At 33.8% G+C, this 17401-nt stretch overlaps 1 protein-coding gene across 1 annotated transcript in view; it reads right to left on the bottom strand.

The window, feature by feature from the left end:
- LOC106499102 (sodium channel protein type 1 subunit alpha) overlaps nt 1-17401 on the bottom strand; it is a 73208-nt gene that overhangs the window by 24641 nt on the left and 31166 nt on the right. The window contains exons 14-20 of the mRNA XM_067298539.1: nt 15845-16018; nt 14853-15209; nt 13653-14135; nt 11516-11633; nt 9291-9445; nt 6870-7043; nt 4260-4382 (exon numbers count right to left, since the gene is read on the bottom strand). Coding sequence (XP_067154640.1) covers nt 4260-4382; nt 6870-7043; nt 9291-9445; nt 11516-11633; nt 13653-14135; nt 14853-15209; nt 15845-16018 — 1584 coding nt within the window. The remainder of the gene's footprint in view (nt 1-4259; nt 4383-6869; nt 7044-9290; nt 9446-11515; nt 11634-13652; nt 14136-14852; nt 15210-15844; nt 16019-17401) is intronic.

Genomic DNA, 17401 nt, shown 5'->3' with positions numbered 1-17401 from the left:
CTTACAACAACTCACTGAATGTCCTGTTTTCTCATATAACTTTCTTCCCCTTATCTGCTCAATTCCATTCTACTTGAACTATTGTGATTCTGTGATAGAGATTCTAAGAAAGGAATATATATGCCATACGATATCTCGTGTGATCTATAAACACTTGGAGTGATTTACTTAAGTAAGATATATGAGTTTAAAAGCTTCTGTAAAAATTTAAACTACAATTATATAAATATCTGTACTTGTGATTATTCAGATCACAGTATTTTGATGCATTTACTGTATTATAATGTTCAAAACTTATTCAAAGGGATATTTTCAAATGTTTGTAACTAGAAACTGAGTAACAGAGTAAAGCACAGATCTTTCAAAAACGACGTAAAAGCCAGATTTTTAGTTTAAAAGAAAAACATTTTTTCTCAGTAAAAGAGCATCTAAAAATCTAAAAGCAGCTGAAACACCTTTCTCGTGCAAAAAGAACTCAGATAACTCAAAATAACCATACTGATTTTCTCAAAAGTTTTCATGCTATTTCTGTAACATCAGGAATTTCAAATGATTATTTTCAGAGACTGAAAGCAATTAAGAAGGGGGTGTAGGATGACTGTATAAACTAATATTGCTGTTACTAAGATTCTCCAGTGAGATTATTTCTCCTTCCTAATGTTCAATCCACAATGTAGTGATCTGTCACACTATAAACATTAAGGGTAGAAAAGGGGAAATACTGTACCCATAATATAGATAAGGGGAGGAACCAGTGCTCCACCCCATCCCAGTTGAAGAAAGGTTATCCTATATGAAATAGAAATATATGGCTTGTTATTAGTCGTGAATCTGTAATGACAGACACTTGATGTTATGTTTTATAACTAATCATATGAGAAATTGTTGTTTTCCTATTAATGAAGTTTGGAGAACTCATGAAAATGCCTCATTATCACTTTCCTGGTAAGGGAAGCTAAGGAATAGCCATTGAATTTTAGAGGATATTTAAGACATCATATTTAACATATTTAGAGATATACTCTAAATTAGTTTTACATGTTATGAAATTGGACTGGAAATTTGAAATACAGTAAATGTTTAAAGCCATCAGCCAGAAATATGCATAAGGCATGCAAAACTGAAAGTGCAAGTGGTTTTCAGATTGTTTGCTGCCTTCTACTATTTCTCTAATAAATAAATCAAGCACGGCATGACATGCTTTATTTTGTGAAATTACACACAAATGCATGCGTTATTGTCACTTAATTCTCTAACTCAGCAAAGCAATGTATATTCAGTATTCTACATTTACAAGTAGCATACCAATTCAGAACTAGCGCAAAAGCATTATGTTGCGAGTACTAAAAAGCTAAACAAAAAGCAATGGGTATATTCAAATCTCAGTTTGCAGAGAGTTCTGCTCAGTACATACATTAATTGAGATGAGAATATAAACCCTATGATAGAAATTTGAATTAAATGAAAGCAATTCTTTACTTTGCCTTCCAGCGTCTGAGTGGAGTTGGTTTTGAGATTCACTATAGAAAGTATTAAAATTTCTCAGAATGCAGTATATTAGCAGATATTTTAAATGCCCTTAGAATGACAAAATTCACTTAGGGCAAGCACAAGCTATAGACCACTTTTATCCTGTTTTGGTGCAAGTGATTCATAGATCTTATGTTGGCTCCATGAAGAGGATCTGTTTAACCCACTTATGAAACAACATATTTACAAAATTAACCTGTAACTGTGGACTATATAATGATTTAAAAAGTGAAGTACATTTCACATTTAGGGATAACAGAACAGTTATTAGTATTTACTGATTATGTAAAAAGCTGTATTCTTCTAATTCACCAGAACTGTAAACTTATTTAAGAAAAAGAAACAAAAAATGCGTGTCTGATACATAGCTTCTGTATACTATCATTTCATAATAAAATCATGGAACTATATCAATTTAAAGTTCCTGAGAAATTAGCCTCTTATTCTCCAAAATGATACAGAGCTTCTTACATATAGGGGATTTTCTGGAATACGTTTGATCTCTTATGTTTTCAAGACAAATTTTTCCACAGTTTTGAACATGGGCAAAAATCATAAAATTATAAATACATGCTGAATAAAAAACCTCAGCTTGTTTTGTCCCAGCTCAATGTAGTTATAAGCAATAAAGGAAAGCAAAGAGCTTGATTTATTTTTACTTCCTTCTGGCAGATAAAAGAATCTTTTTTTATGGACTTTTATGAAATGAACTAAGTTTCTGAGAGGATTGTAACTTGATATGGCAATAGTCTTATCATGAGCTGGTCAATTATTTGTTACCATTTGTTATTTGAAACTTTTTACTGTTCGTGAGTCATTCATAAACTAATGCTAATCTCTCCGAATACACTGTTGTTGTAAATGTTTGCCAAGTGCTGTGGAAAAATGATTTTCAGAATTGCACATAATTCACAGTGAGGATGAGGACTACGCAGTTGGCCAAATTTGTTAAGTGACTGGAATCAGGTACTTCACTGATTATCATTAATTTTGCAGGACAGAACTGTAACCCTTTTTGCCTTTCCAGGCTTGTCTGTGATTCTTGCGTGATGTGCTGCTCATGAATTACTCATATTGTATAGCTGAGATTCTACTATATGATGGGGCTTTTGGCATAGTTTTGTAGTTTTTCAGTGAGAAAAACTTTTTATAAGGGAAAGCAATAAACAGATCTCAAATAACAGATACCTTTCTTTGAGCATGAATATCCTGAATCTTTTTAAGTAGAAAGATTTACTAAGGAAATCATGTAAGGATACAGAGAATGGAATAAAACATTTAGCAATCAGTTTCAACATTATCTTTCTAATTTCATCAATTAGCTGACATTATCTTCTATCTTTCTGTTTTTTTCCAACATCATCTAAAGAGGTGTATTTCTTGTCCCTGTGTAACTTTTGTATTAGTCTCACAGTCCTCCTGCAGCTGATCCAGGAAGTTATTAGAAGTAAAACTGACAGCAATTTCCCAAACATTTGTCTGTACAAAAAACACATTTATCTGAATGTTCATGAACAGTAAGTACAAAGACAAATCAAATCAAATAGTCATTCTAAACTTAAATGAAAAGTCATACACTCGGTAGTATTTGACCAGCTCTTACCCTGCTGAATTAGCAATTCATGAATTTCAAATGATGAGAAAACTGTTAAAAGTCAAACTGTTACATGAAACTGAAATTAATTAATCTAGTAATCATCTGTTAGCAATATTTTTTCTGATGCATTCTGAAGTAGAGATATGCAACCTGATGAATACAATTTAAGAAACAGAATTCAAAGAATCTGAATGTGATTTCATTAAGCTAATATTTATATCTCAAAACTGTTCAGACACTATATTGCAGGCTATTTCATTAGATTATACATGACTTTTGAAATTGAGTACCACACTGTTTCCTCTCATGTTTCCATGAAGTAGAAAAAAGCATTCTCTTAAAACATAGTTCAATAACATGCACATAGAGTTAGTTTGTATTCAGCGGCTTTAAGGAACAGAAGGCATAGACAAATGAAAAAACAGGTTAAAATGCATTCTTGAGTGAAATGTAAGTAAGCGGGGCCTCTAAATTATTCAGAATAACTTTGAATAATCTTATATACTTTGTATTGAATATTGAATAATTGGAGTTTTGTTGAAGTAATAAAAGCACTTACTTTACACAAAGAAATAATTTCATAGAGAAATCAAATCATTTGATTTATTTTTATTTTTAAAGTCAGTCAGACTGAGATTTAAACCACTAGCTAGTATGAGTATATCTCTAGTGTGATCTAGTAAAATATAGTGGGGATAGACCAAATTTGATTTATCAAATATAAAGAAAAATGGAAGATTTGAAGAGGTAACAGAAAATACATTTATTAATTAATGTTAATTTAGATTCCTGCATAAGTATTGTGATCAGTAAAAAATTAATAAAATCCTGTTACATTTTATTCATTATTAAGAGTGTGTTAAGAGAGTTCATAGTTGGTAATTTCAAAGCCTTAAATGAAAAACTCCTGAGATTGGCTAGAAAGTAAAGTAACCTTGAAGAACACAACTTTTATGTGTTACTGCATATGGATTTAGGTGAGCCGATGAAGCTTTTTGCTTATCTGTTAGTAAAAGGTATGCAATAGATAAAGAGATAGTGCAGCCTTTCTGCATGGATTTGTCATTCCTTATTCTGCATGCATGGTTCTTTGTATGCATGCATAATTTCAGATTCTTTCATGTTGTCTTACCCTCATGCCTTCAAATCGTGACAAAGCTCTTAGAGGTCTCAAAGCTCTTAGTGTCCTAAGGGACTTAATGGCACCAAGCTCAGAGTAACCCAATGCATTTGCTGTTAAGCTAACCAAAGAGACCTATATGAAAACAGGAAAGTAAAAATTATTATATTGTACATACTACTTTACATACCATAAATGTGAGATACAACCTTCTTTAGAAGGATCTAATTTTGCACCACTTTCTTCAAGAACAGGAAGTCTTTTCAATAAAAAAGAAGTAATAAGAAAGAAGAGTAGGATAGGTAAATAAATAAATGAACAAGAATGCCATAAGTTAACAGTTAAATAATATCTGGAAACATTAATACTTTGGAATTTTGTATTTTGCTGGTGATTTGAGGACATTTTAAACCCCCAAAAGCAAATGAAATTAATCTTTCATTTTTACTAATCTAGGTGCTGAACTCACTTTTTCTCTATTTTATAATGCTGTTGGGATCAATAAATAAAGTTGATAAAACCCAGTTGATTGCCCACAACTGAAAGGGAAATGATAGAAACCTGTTTTGAATTAACAGATTTTGCCTATTTAATTTATGTGCTTTATAGGCTGACATTAACCTGGATTAAGTTGTTTCTTAAAAGACATTATAAAAACTATTCCTTAGGCAGCAGAACTAATAAAGTATCATTTCCACAGGTCTATACATATTCTATGTCCCTACATTTCCTCAGTGAAAAACAGTGTTCTCTACATTCACTATGGTTTCTGGCCAACATAATACCATCTTTTTTTTCACATTTCCCCTAATTGCTCCTTCAGTAACCTTTTCCTCTTTAACTATTTGTTGGGAAAAAACTAGCATATTAATCTAATGTGCTGTTTTCTCATAAAAACAATGTATCCGACTTCTAGGACAGTGCTTTTTATTAACCATATTTAGAAGCAAGCATTATATGTGAAAGCTTTAGCTTTTAAGTGTTAATAACTTTGCTATACTTGGCAATCCTGAGTTCTAGTGTCCCATGAAACTACGTCCTCCTGAAATCTGAATTTCTTTCTCCAGTCCATTCATCATGCTATAGGAAACTTAGCTTTTCAAACTGCCATAATCTAAAGCCAAGTTAAAGCAAATACCCAGGTGTGTAAATCCACAATTTAATCATGAGTTTATTCAGACACCTGAGTGTGTTATAGCTTCATGCAAAGAAGTATTCAAATTTGCACATTCACAAGATTGCTGAGTTTCAGATATTATTAAAATATTACTAAATATTTATATTATTAAAACAGTGATAAGTGAAAATGAGTTTAGGAAAGGCACTATCGCTTCCATTTGCACATTTCTTAAAGCTTTTTTGTTAGAGGTGCTACTTAGATACCCATTCTGAGGAGAGTTGAGATACTAAAGAACCACTGTGACTGTTTTCCATAGAGACACAGTACTTTCTTTGGATGATTACTATATTTGAACATGGTTATCTGGAATTGTATTTTTAATGCTGAATCCTATATATATTTAATGCATAATGTACACAAGTCACAAATGTTGTCAACACCAGCCACAAAACAAAGCTCAATTTGATTTGATTAGCCTTGTATGTTGGGAACACAGTCAAAGCCCCTTGAATTTTTAGCAATTCTTTGGTTCATTAACTACTTAAGAAGTAAGACCATTTACTTAGTCAGTGTCCATTCTTAAGTCATTAAAATCAGGACAAAATCATAATTTTAAATTTGAATTTGTTTAATATTTGCTTTCCTTAAGTTTTACAAAACATTTTTTTCTTAAAAAATGAAGCCAATAGTTTTGCTTTTGTAACTATGTAAAACAAAGTATTCTAGTTTCACACACAGAACGTCATGGACTGCAGAAACAGCATGTGTTTCTGTACATTAGCGGTTTTCTCAAAGGGCCATACTTAGGACATTACCTTTTAAATTCTTTATCTGTAATTGGATCAATACATCAAGAAATGGTATCCCACCATTCACAGCATAGCACAGTAGAGTTATAACTATCGTTTGTTAGAAAGATTATTGAGCCTGATTTCAAACACAGCTGTGAACACTGTAGGTTCAGTAACAGGTATGGGACTCTAATACAGTAAGCCACCCCACCAATTCTACAGCTACTTCTTCCATTCCTTTTAAAAACCTCATTCAGCCACATGCTGAAATTTGTGGACATGATAGTCATTTTCTTGCCAGGGAAGTCTTAATTCAGATCAATGTCTGATCTGGTTCATCATGTTGCTGGATGTCTTTAGACCACAGAGGGAGAGAAAGTGGATCTGAAAGAACCAGCAGCCAGGAGCACAAGGGGGGACAGCACAACCTCTCTCAGCTGCAGTGCTGGGTTATACTCTTTCTAACTGCTTATAGATCTACAGTGTTATAGCAGAACATCTTCCAGTCTTTCTTAACTCTGTAATATAGGAAGACAGTGTTGCAAGCGTAAAGTGAAAAACAGTGAATTATGGAATTTTTTCTATCATCTACCTTGTTTTTAAATTGAACAGTAAATTAGTTGGTATACATAGATATTATAGTTGCAAAGAAAGTAATACAAAACAGATAAAATAAATATAAAATTAACACTGAGGAAATATGCTACATACATCAACAATCAGGAAGTCCAGCCAGCACCAGGCATTAGTAAAGTATGTTTGATAGCCATAGGCCACCCACTTTAGCAGCATTTCCAGAATGAAGATGTAAGTGAAGACCTTGTCAGCATATTCCAGCATGGTCTTGATAGTTTTGCGCTGTTCAATATATATGTCTTCAAATGCCTGTAAGTAAAAATATTCAAAAATATTTGTTATTCCATTTTGTTACTGCACATAGCTTAGGTTGTGGGCACATGCAACAAAAAAAAAGGAAGTTTTTCTTCAGGAAAACACATGGGAGTATGTGTTTTATCTCATGTTTCCTTTTCTGCTAACTCAGTTTGTATCTCTTTTTTTTCCCTATAGAATTGTATTTTACAGTTAGCAGGAGGTAGAAGCAGCAACCCAGCCATAGCTTCATTAGTCACTGATGGTTTTTTTATTGCTGAGTTGTTAAATAGGTTGTTTATGCTACTTACAAATAGTTCTGATTCTGCAAAGTGATGTGCCTGAGCTGAATTCTAGTGAAATCATTTGGTTAGTATGCAGGCAGATCAAGTTTCAAAATTAGGGGCCATGGTTGTAAAATTTTCACAACAATGACAATATAGTTTCTATTTTTAAGTCCTGCTGCTTTTTCAAAATTGTAGGTAATAAATCATAAAACAAGTTCCTTCTTCCCTAAAAGAAATGTATTTCTTTTTCCTACCTGTGTAGGTCAATATAATACCTTTGTATTTCTCACATTTTATGATGATCCTTTTGATAGTATTTTGTGTTTTTATTTAGATATCATTTACTATCATTTAGACAGTATTGTTTTCATTTTTAGAGATTTGAAAAAGAAGCTATTCAAACATACAACTTATGCTTTTCAGAAATTCTTCCCATCCTTCAAAAAATTTTCCCTTTAATTGTTTTTATACGAAGAGAAAAGTCGGTTTTATTGGATTGAAAGGACTGGAATCATCTGCTAGCTTTGCAAAGATTCAGATATTTATCTATTATTCATTTTTACCCAGTCTGCTTTTGAATCACTTCACACCTGTAAGTTCAAATGATTAGTGTTTGTCCATCAATTATCAAATTAGTATCTGTGTCAGTAACTTTGGATACTTAGAACAGGTACTATGGTACCTGAGAATCTCATAATCACTAACAACTTTATCTCACAAAAATGGGAACTACTAGTGCATATCATTTCCATTTTATAGCTGAGACTATCCCAGAGGCTAAGTTAACACTGCCCTTGGCAGCTAGAAGTATGTCTGCTCTCTGACTGAATGCTCCTGCCTCTGGGTTTCACAGGCACATGGTGTTTAGTAAAAGCTGTTTATTTGATATGTCGATATTAGACCAAACAAAAGCATAATGGTTATAGATTGTTGTAGATTTGGTTATAGATTTAACCAAAACTAACTCCAGGTATATTCATAAATTGCTAACCATTAACAGTATTTTAAAATTTGGGTGGAGTCTAAGAAGTTTCTGATATACTTTTGCAAAGCACTGTTGTTGAGCCTAAAAGGTTACATACTAAAGGGTAATCGCATCTACCAGGGTATACACCAGCTATACTACAGGTTGTCTTGGGGTAGATAGTTTGCCTAAGAAACTTCAGCTCAATGTGTATCTAGGCTCAGCTTTATTTAACAATTCATTTCCATTTTTTGTATTATTTGTAATTATTTGTATTTGTAAACTAATATTGGTATTTTTTTCTTTTATTCTTATAGTTTTATACTAAGGTTGGCTTCTCTTCTGTCCTCACATTCTTGCTAAACTTACAGCATGATGTTTGGTAAGTTTGCATTTGCAGAGATATCCCTTTAGTCTACTTGAGTATGACTCTGTAGAGGCTGGATTAGAAGCATATATAATAAGTTCTTATTCTTAGAGAGCAATAATTACAAAAACCTAGTTTTAATCTTTTTTACTTTTCCAGCACATTGCAACATTTCTAAGGCTGTTTAAGCCAGCTGCGGCTCTTACAAAGTAGTGTAAACTGGTTGTGCCCTCACAGTTACCTCCAAGGTGTTTTTTTTCTTGAGGTACAGTTCTTTTCCAAGTTAGGCCAGTAAACACTGCTAAAATTAGAAAGGAAACTCACATAATAAAGTTAACTATGTTCTCCTCTTGTACTGCATGGTGTCACTTTCCCTGCTTCAGGCATATCACAATCTCTTTCAGGAATGTAGTTAACCCTCTCTGATCAATTATGTCTGTTCTTTTTTTGAACATATTGTTGAAAAGAGACTTTTTCTACCCTTTTTCAAAAGCATGACTAAAATTTAGTCCTCATCATTTAAAGACATGGAATTATGTTTTTTTTTCCTTCCTAGTGGAGAAAACCAAGCTACAGCAATATTTGAAAAGCCAACTTTTAAGTTTTCTCACAAAATCATTACGCTTTGTTCATTTTTTACTCACCAGAGCACCACTACTCAGGAGAATCATAAAGACAATGAAAGTCTCAAACCAGTTGTGTTCAACAATCCTGAAGCAGGTTTTTCTAAGGTTCCACCACTGTTTTCCTCTCCCCTCTTCTACACTTACTTGACAGCACTTGAACCTTCGTACACAGCCTTTACAAAAAGATGTGTATTGAGAAAACAAAAGAGAATTTTTGCTGAATTGTATTACTTTTGATTATGCATTCTGTTAGTGATACAACCACTACTTTTCCACAAACAGTGCTATATAGTAAAACCCAACAGATTTTACCTAAATGTCCTTTTTTGTCAAAGCAAGAAAATTAAGCACTGAGACGATTAGAATTTACAATTAAATGAAAGAATGAGAAAAATTATTTCCCACTTATCAAGAACTAATCAAATGTTCAATATGATACATACAAAAAGATAAAGTCCATGCAATATGAAGGCAAATTACAAAATATGAGGTAAAAATATACTAGCAAATGTCATCCAAATTTAAAGTAGGTTTATGTATTAATATGTGTGCAAGAGTTATTAAATTGTACTTTCTTCTTGTTTGGGATACTGGATTAGACAATTTTTATATTTATAGTGTGAATAAATTCTAAGCCCCCTTTCTGAGTTCTGAGCTTTTCAGTACCAGGTGACTTCTCTAACTTGTGCCCTTAATTTATTTAAAGTTTACCTTTCACTTAGCTGCTGACTTGATTTTGTTTCTTCTTTCATTTATTTTAGGTGGAAAATACTTATAATCAATAATGTTATTTTCTTCACCAAAGTCAAGTCTGTAAGAGTATTACTTCTCACCAGTTCAGTGTAAATTTGTAAAGAAATCTGTCTGTTATCACATCCAGAAATAACTCATTCCCAGCACTGACAGTAGCAATTATTTTCCAAACTCTATCTGGGCTAGTACTTCATACTAGTCTACTATGAAGGTGCTTTTTCCATTTGTGTTTCTCTCTGTCTTGTATTATTACAGAGCCCCTCACTTCACCCACCCTGTTCCAGGACAACTCTGGAATCTATAGTCAGCTTTTCAGACTCTCCCAGCAATATCTCTTTGATTAACATTCCAAAGGTGATACTGACCTAAACAAATTTGGATTTATCAATGATATCCTTTTCTTATGTTTTCACCTTTGCCATATATCATATACAATGCTACCTATCGAAGCCAACTATTTCTGTTTTTCTTGGATATACCTTTTAATTACTGGGTTCTAGTTGTGATTAGAGCATTTTAATCTCTATCATATCAGACATATCATACTGCTACATATCTGTAACAGTAATTGAGTTTTCCTCAGTTTGGTCTACAGGCAGCTTGGCAGGTACCCAAACACTGCTGTTGTCTTTTACTGGCCATAGCCAGTTTCTAGCAGGATCTGGCAGTAATTTTCTCTTCTCAGCTAGAAGCAAGAAGTTAGATTATTACCCACATTGATTATGATTTTTTTTGAATCAAGGCATCATCCAGTCTACTTGCATTTTCAGAATCTAAATTTTGATTATACGTACTAAAACTGGCATTTGTATGCTTACATTACTATTGTAAACCTAGTCCTCTTTCCCCACCTCCTTCACACACGCATATACTCATGATGTTTCTCACAAGGAAAGAAAATAACTTAGCAAATAACGTTTAAGACCATATTCCCGTTATATCAAGTTGTGTAAAAAGTCCAGTGGATGGAAGCATGAAAGATGAATGAATCAACCAGATGTGCCTGTTATTTTTCCCTCAGGGGGCACACAAGGGCTTTTCCTTCTCCTTTTGCCAATTTGTAGAAGGTTCATCCAGCTGCACTTTTTATTTACCAGTCAACAGCAATTTCAGTGATATACACTTTGCAAAGCACTTTGATAGCTATGAGGAGTGCTATAAAAAGTGTGCTATTTTATTATCTAATTAGACTGTAACTCATTTCAGAGCAGTGTAGTAGTTGGTACTAAAATAAAACTGAGTAATATATTTCTTGTCATTTTAAAAATAATGATAAATTTCTGATAAACTATTATGTTTTCTTAATTGTTATCTGAAAGATTGTATCACTATCAGTATTCATATTGTAAATTATGCTTTAAAAGTACAGATCATAGTTTAAAAACTGACAAAAGAGTAAGTAATATGTAAATATTAATAGTTAGTTTAAATAGATTATTCATTTTATTCCATATCTCATGAATAAGTATTATTATTTTTGTTCCAAACACCTTCTGTGAAGCAGGCCTCTGGCTCCTGGGCTTCTTCAGGTTCAACTTCTGGTTGCTCTTCTGCAGGAAGTCCGATGTCAACTGTGCTGCCTTCAGATGAACTGGACAAATTTAGCTTCTGTAAAGAAAAAAAACGGATTATAAATGCACAATAAATGTTTTTAAGGAAAATAGTACTTTTCAGAATAAGTAAATAATTCTGCTGGTTTTGAATGTTTTAATATTTAATATAAGTGAATAGCTGATAAACATACTTAAGTGAAATTTGTACATTTTTTGGTTTTCCTTCTGCACTGTATGGGTCCTTTCAATAGAAAGTGTATCAGTGATAGATAATGCTGTAAACAAAATGACCTTTTAAAACTGAAAAGTGTGAATGATAAGCCTGCAAAGCCTGCAAAGAGTTATGACCACAAGTAGCAATAAGTGGCAATGATCTATTGAACTGAATAGAACTAATAAAGCTAAATATACATACAGGAATTTGTAGAGTCCACTGAAAGGTAGGTAAGAGCTTAAATATAACAAAATAAACAAGGTGGGAACTCAGAGGAAGGAGGGGAAAAAGCACTGATCAGCATAGAAAGCTATAATTTAGAGGTCTGCAAGGGATAGATTAAAACTGCTGAAAGTCTAGCTCAGAAGGAAGTAGAAGCAGCAGACAATGAGGCTGAGGTAGATTAATGACAGCCCATAAAACATTAAATTCCATTTCATAATTTAGTCAAGCTTTTAGTAACATGATGGGCATAAAGAGTGGGAAGTGGAAGGTGGAAACCAAACTCAAAAAACTGAATGCATTTAAGCTAATCCCCTCCATAAAATTCTAAAAGAATTGTAACATGCAGTTGTGGCCTGGTTGCAATATAGGTTCAGCAAAGCTGTGTTACAGCAGGCTCTTTAATAACTCATTTTATAGGCAAAGAAATACTGTAGATCTAATCTATATGAATTTAAGTAAAAGACTTGCAAGGCTGTCATATTTGAAATTATTAGGTCAAGCTACTTTCTCAGGCAAAGATCCAAAGCTTGCTCCTGGATTGACACTGGATTTTTACTGAGAACACTAGAGGGCTTACATACACAGAAGTGACAGCAGCACAGAATTCAGTTAGCCTAAAATTAAGTATCTCAAGTACTGTTAGCAATACAACAGTGGCAGAAGGAAGATGAGCTATCCCGCCAAGAAATTTGATCACTACCAGAACATAAAATGGCTAGTTTAAGGATACTCTCTTCTGTGATAATTTAAAGACTAACTTCAGGTTCTTCTAGTCAGGAATTTAAATTTGTTAAATATCTGGAAATAATTTTCTGATTTTGCCAACAAATTAAATCACTGAGGGTGTGGTTGTTTTGCAAATAATATCATCAAATTTATTTAAATTATTTTGTTAAAGCAGTCATGGACACAAAGTTGTGTAAAAGAACAGTTATAGGCTCAAAAAAAAATTTTTTTTTAACACAATTTTCAACAAGGCCTTATATCTATAGCTTGCTTTGGCATTTACTTAGCAACAGGAGATGGTCTGGTCTATTGATACTATTTTCAGTTTTAACAGCTAAGTGGATATTTGAGTATGTGGAAGGTCTATGGTTAAAAACTCCTTTTTTTTGGACTCTTGGTCTAGAAGAGTTGACAATTTAAAAATCTAAAAGAATTCCAGGGTCTAAAATGCATAAACTAACTCTATGCTTTCTGGTTTACCCCTGCTCACAAAAAACATAGCATAAAATGGGATTTTCTGACTGGCAGAGAGATGTTTATCACTCCTAAAGGGACCCTTGTTACAGGAGGCAAAGAAAAGTGTTTCTGGGGAAATAAGGATGTAGATAAGATGCACTGCTTTGCCCTGCCAGTTATTGCAATGACCATGAGAATCACAGGCAGTTCGTATAGATTCAGTCCCTCATTGCCTGGCATCCTATCTGCTTTTGGAACTACTGTAGTTTTTAACCCCTCCTCATACTTTCGTTTATCAAGAATTAAGCCCTCCTTTATACACTCATTTTTGCCCATGTACAAAGAAGTGTCAAAATCACAAATGCTGTAGAACTGAATATGCTGGCTTCTGCTGAAAAAAAGAAAAATGTTCAATAGATCACAGAGAAATGTTTGCACAAAATATCTAAGTACCTCTTTGCTTTCTTCCAGATCTGATTCACTGCTAAATTCCTCTGTATTTAAATTTTCAAAGTCAGATTCACCCACAGCAATGGGCACTGTTATGGTGAGGCTTGGGTTGTTTATGAACGACATGTAATCGCTTTCATCAATGATATACTTTTCCACACTGCTGCCCGTGCCTATGCCACTAGTTGTTCCATTCCCATCTTTAATAAAATCATGGTCCTTGCTTATTTCCATATTTGTATGGTTAGAAATACAGCTATTTTTATTGTTTAAATCTTCAAGTGGTTTTATTTCATCTAATGCTTTTTGTTTTTTAACAAAAGCTTTTTGGAGGAATTCACGTGCTTTTCTTTTCACATAATCTATGCCCTTCTGCATTCTTGCTACAGCAATCTGGAGATTGTTCATTTCATTATCATCATCCGTGACGGCAAGGTTGTCTGCACTAAATGAGCTTAACAGCAAGGCCAAAAATAGGTTCAATACCTGCAGAAAGATAAAAAAGGACATTCTAGAATTTATCACAATGAGGAATATTTATTTTATAAAAAATTGTCATATTAGGTAACACCTAAGACTGAAGTCCCAATAAGTCACCAAAACCAAACAAAAACATCCTCAATACCTTGTCTTTCCTCCATAAAAATCTGAGGTTTTTGTTTTGCTTTAGGTCCTGTTCAGTACTGAAAAAAATCCTACAACTGCCTTATATCTGGAAATGTGTCTTTAAATCCCCACAGTATATAAGTATTTTGGTGCAAAAGCTTATCATCTAAAAAGGGAGACTAACTGCTATTCAATATCATCAGAAAGCTTAATATATCCCATCACACAGCAGAAATTATATCAGATTATTTAGCTGACTAATTATATGTGATAAATAATAAAAAATATAGCAAATGGTTTATAAAGAGCACATAAACTAAAATTATGTGAAGCACAAAATATTTGCAAACAGCCAAAAGACAAATTAAGAATGTGACTAAGTGCTCACTCCAACATTAAGTCTCTGGATTTTGACATTGCAAGGTGCAGAATACTTTGTTCCCAATTCAAAAAAGCTTTTATGCTTAACTTTAAGCATTGCTTCAAACCACCTGCTTAAGTGCTTTGTTGAAGCAGAGCCAGAACTCTTAGTGCACTTCAGGACTGAGCCCACCCTGTTGCCAAATAAATTTTTTTGTTAATGTTTTGATTACATACCACTAGGTTTCCAATCACCATGACCATCATGAAGACAGTAAGGCACATGGCTTGGCCTGCAACCTCCATGCAGTCCCACATCGTCTCTATCCATTCTCCACACAGCACTCGGAATACAATCAAGAAAGAGTGGAAAAAGTCTTGCATGTGCCAGCGTGGGAGTACACAGTCACTTGCGATTTTGCAGACACATTCCTTGTAGTTTTTCCCAAACAGCTGCATCCCAACCACAGCAAAAATGAAGACAATGATGGCCAGCACTAGGGTCAAATTCCCCAAAGCCCCCACTGAGTTACCGATAATTTTTATCAGCATGTTTAGTGTTGGCCAAGATTTTGCTAATTTGAAAACTCGTAACTGGAAGAAAAAAAAAGCCATTGTTAGGACAAGCAGCAAGAAAGACACAAAAGGACTTTAAAGTTAATTTGTGGGAAGGTATTACTGCAAAGTATGACCGGAGTATGACTGTTGAGATGGTATCCTCTTATATAAAAGTAGGATGACAGAAGTGCCAGCCACAAAATTTTGTGAAGTTAGAGCTAGGTGTCCTCAAAGCATAATTTTTACTGAAAGCCAAAGCAGCTACTAGACATACTAAAAGGAATTTAAAATCTAGGGTTCATCTCTTACAAAACATCTGGGCCCCCCACTTCTCTATTTTTGTTTGCAGAGCAGATCTACCCCTGTGCTGTCAGCCAGAGCACCATACATCTAGTAGGTCTGCTTGTTTTTGCATCATGGAATGTTTGAAGCGTGTATGTGCAATAAACAAATTGGAAATAGGCCCAGGCACACTTTGCTATCCACTTGCCTGGGTCTCTACCAGTTCCCATTGAAGACAGTAGAATACTGCACGTAATAAGAATGTGTACTAATGAAAGAGATTTCAGGATCAGTATCATGGCAAGCATCAAGCAAATTTTTAAGGCAAACAATATCATTAGTGTAATGAAGCCCCACTGAAAAAATCAGTGCAATTGATGTATATTTACCAATCTAAATGATCGAAGAACTGAGAGTCCTTCCACATCTGCAAGACCAAGTTCAACCAAACTAAGGGTTACAATAAAACCATCAAAAATATTCCAGCCTTCTTGGAAATAATAATAAGGGTCCATTGCAACTATCTTGAGAAACATTTCTGCTGTGAAGATCCCAGTGAAAACCTGAATTGAAAATGCAGTTTGTTATTTCTGTGTAAAATGTAATATTACAAGTTTAGCTGTTGTTTTTACATTCAAGCAACATAACTGCAATAAGCCTCATCCAAAATTGGTACTTAAAAATAGTTCAGTGTACTGTAATGATTTATTATGCTCACCTTCTCTTAACAAGTGCCATACACACTAAGTAATTTTTTTTTGGTTATTTAAACTTTAGACTAAACAAATTACATAAACTTCTGGTTTATAATGTTTATAATCCAATTTTAACTCTATCAGGATATGGACTTTCTCATTAACTGTACAAACAATGTCTCAAATTTGATTTTCACAACATAAAACAGAATGCTTTCCAAGAAATTATATGGTATAACATCATTCTTGGTATACTAATAACATTCTACAGAAGCATTAATGAGGCCAAATCCAAGACTCCTGACTGTCAGCTCCTTTTCTGGTGCAAACTACCATAATTCCATTCAGTTCTATAGAGAAGCTTATTTATACCAGCTGAGGCTCAGTTGAGTTACAATAATTTGCAAAAGCTGAGGAACTTCCATATGGGTGTTTCCACTAATCGCACTGAACACCGGATCACTAACTTTAACGTCAGGAAGGAGATAGCATTTAATAACGCATTTTAAAAGTGATATTACTCATAACACTTTCTTACCAGGGGACACAGTATAATGTAATGGGATACAATATACTTAAATCACATTTAAGAGCCACCAAAATAGTGACCCTGAGTAGCTTTGAGAAAAAGCTCTTCAGGTCCTAGGAGTATTAGAAGAACTTCCCATAGGATAGGAAAGTACTAATGCTTTTTTCAGTTTTGATAACCCATTTTCAAGTAAGCTGAACAGAAAGTGGGTCAGGTAACAGGAATAATCTAACTGAGATAATCAGAAGATGGACCAGAAGAGTCTGACTTGCTCAGCCTCTATGCTCAAGGTAGATTTTACTGCTGTTTTTAAATACATCACAGATATGAACACTGGAGAGGAAAAGATTTTTTTTGTTGTTTTAAGTTATAGATTTGGAGTAAGAGGTGGGAATGAAGAAATATAGTCTGAAAATGTGAATAAGCATAAGAAAAATGAAATTCTAGAGGAGCTCTAGAGTGGAACTACTGGTGTGTGAAAACTCCGGCAGCTTTCCCAGCGCAGATTAAGAAGTTTATGAAGGAGTTTACATCTGGGAGTTTAAGACTGGAAGAGAGCCGAGATTAAAGCCAGGTTCTCTCCCACCCTCTTTACAGTCTAATGTTCCCATATTATTCATCAAGGTTTAGATGGCATTTTTCTGGTTGGAAAACAAAACTATAAAATGCTACAATACAAGATTTTACAATTTACTAGGAAGCACATATTCAGAGGTTCACTT

Source organism: Apteryx mantelli, chromosome 6 (genome assembly GCF_036417845.1).
Source record: "Apteryx mantelli isolate bAptMan1 chromosome 6, bAptMan1.hap1, whole genome shotgun sequence".
Classification (NCBI taxonomy): domain Eukaryota; kingdom Metazoa; phylum Chordata; class Aves; order Apterygiformes; family Apterygidae; genus Apteryx; species Apteryx mantelli.
This window is presented reverse-complemented; position numbering and strand designations above follow the sequence as displayed.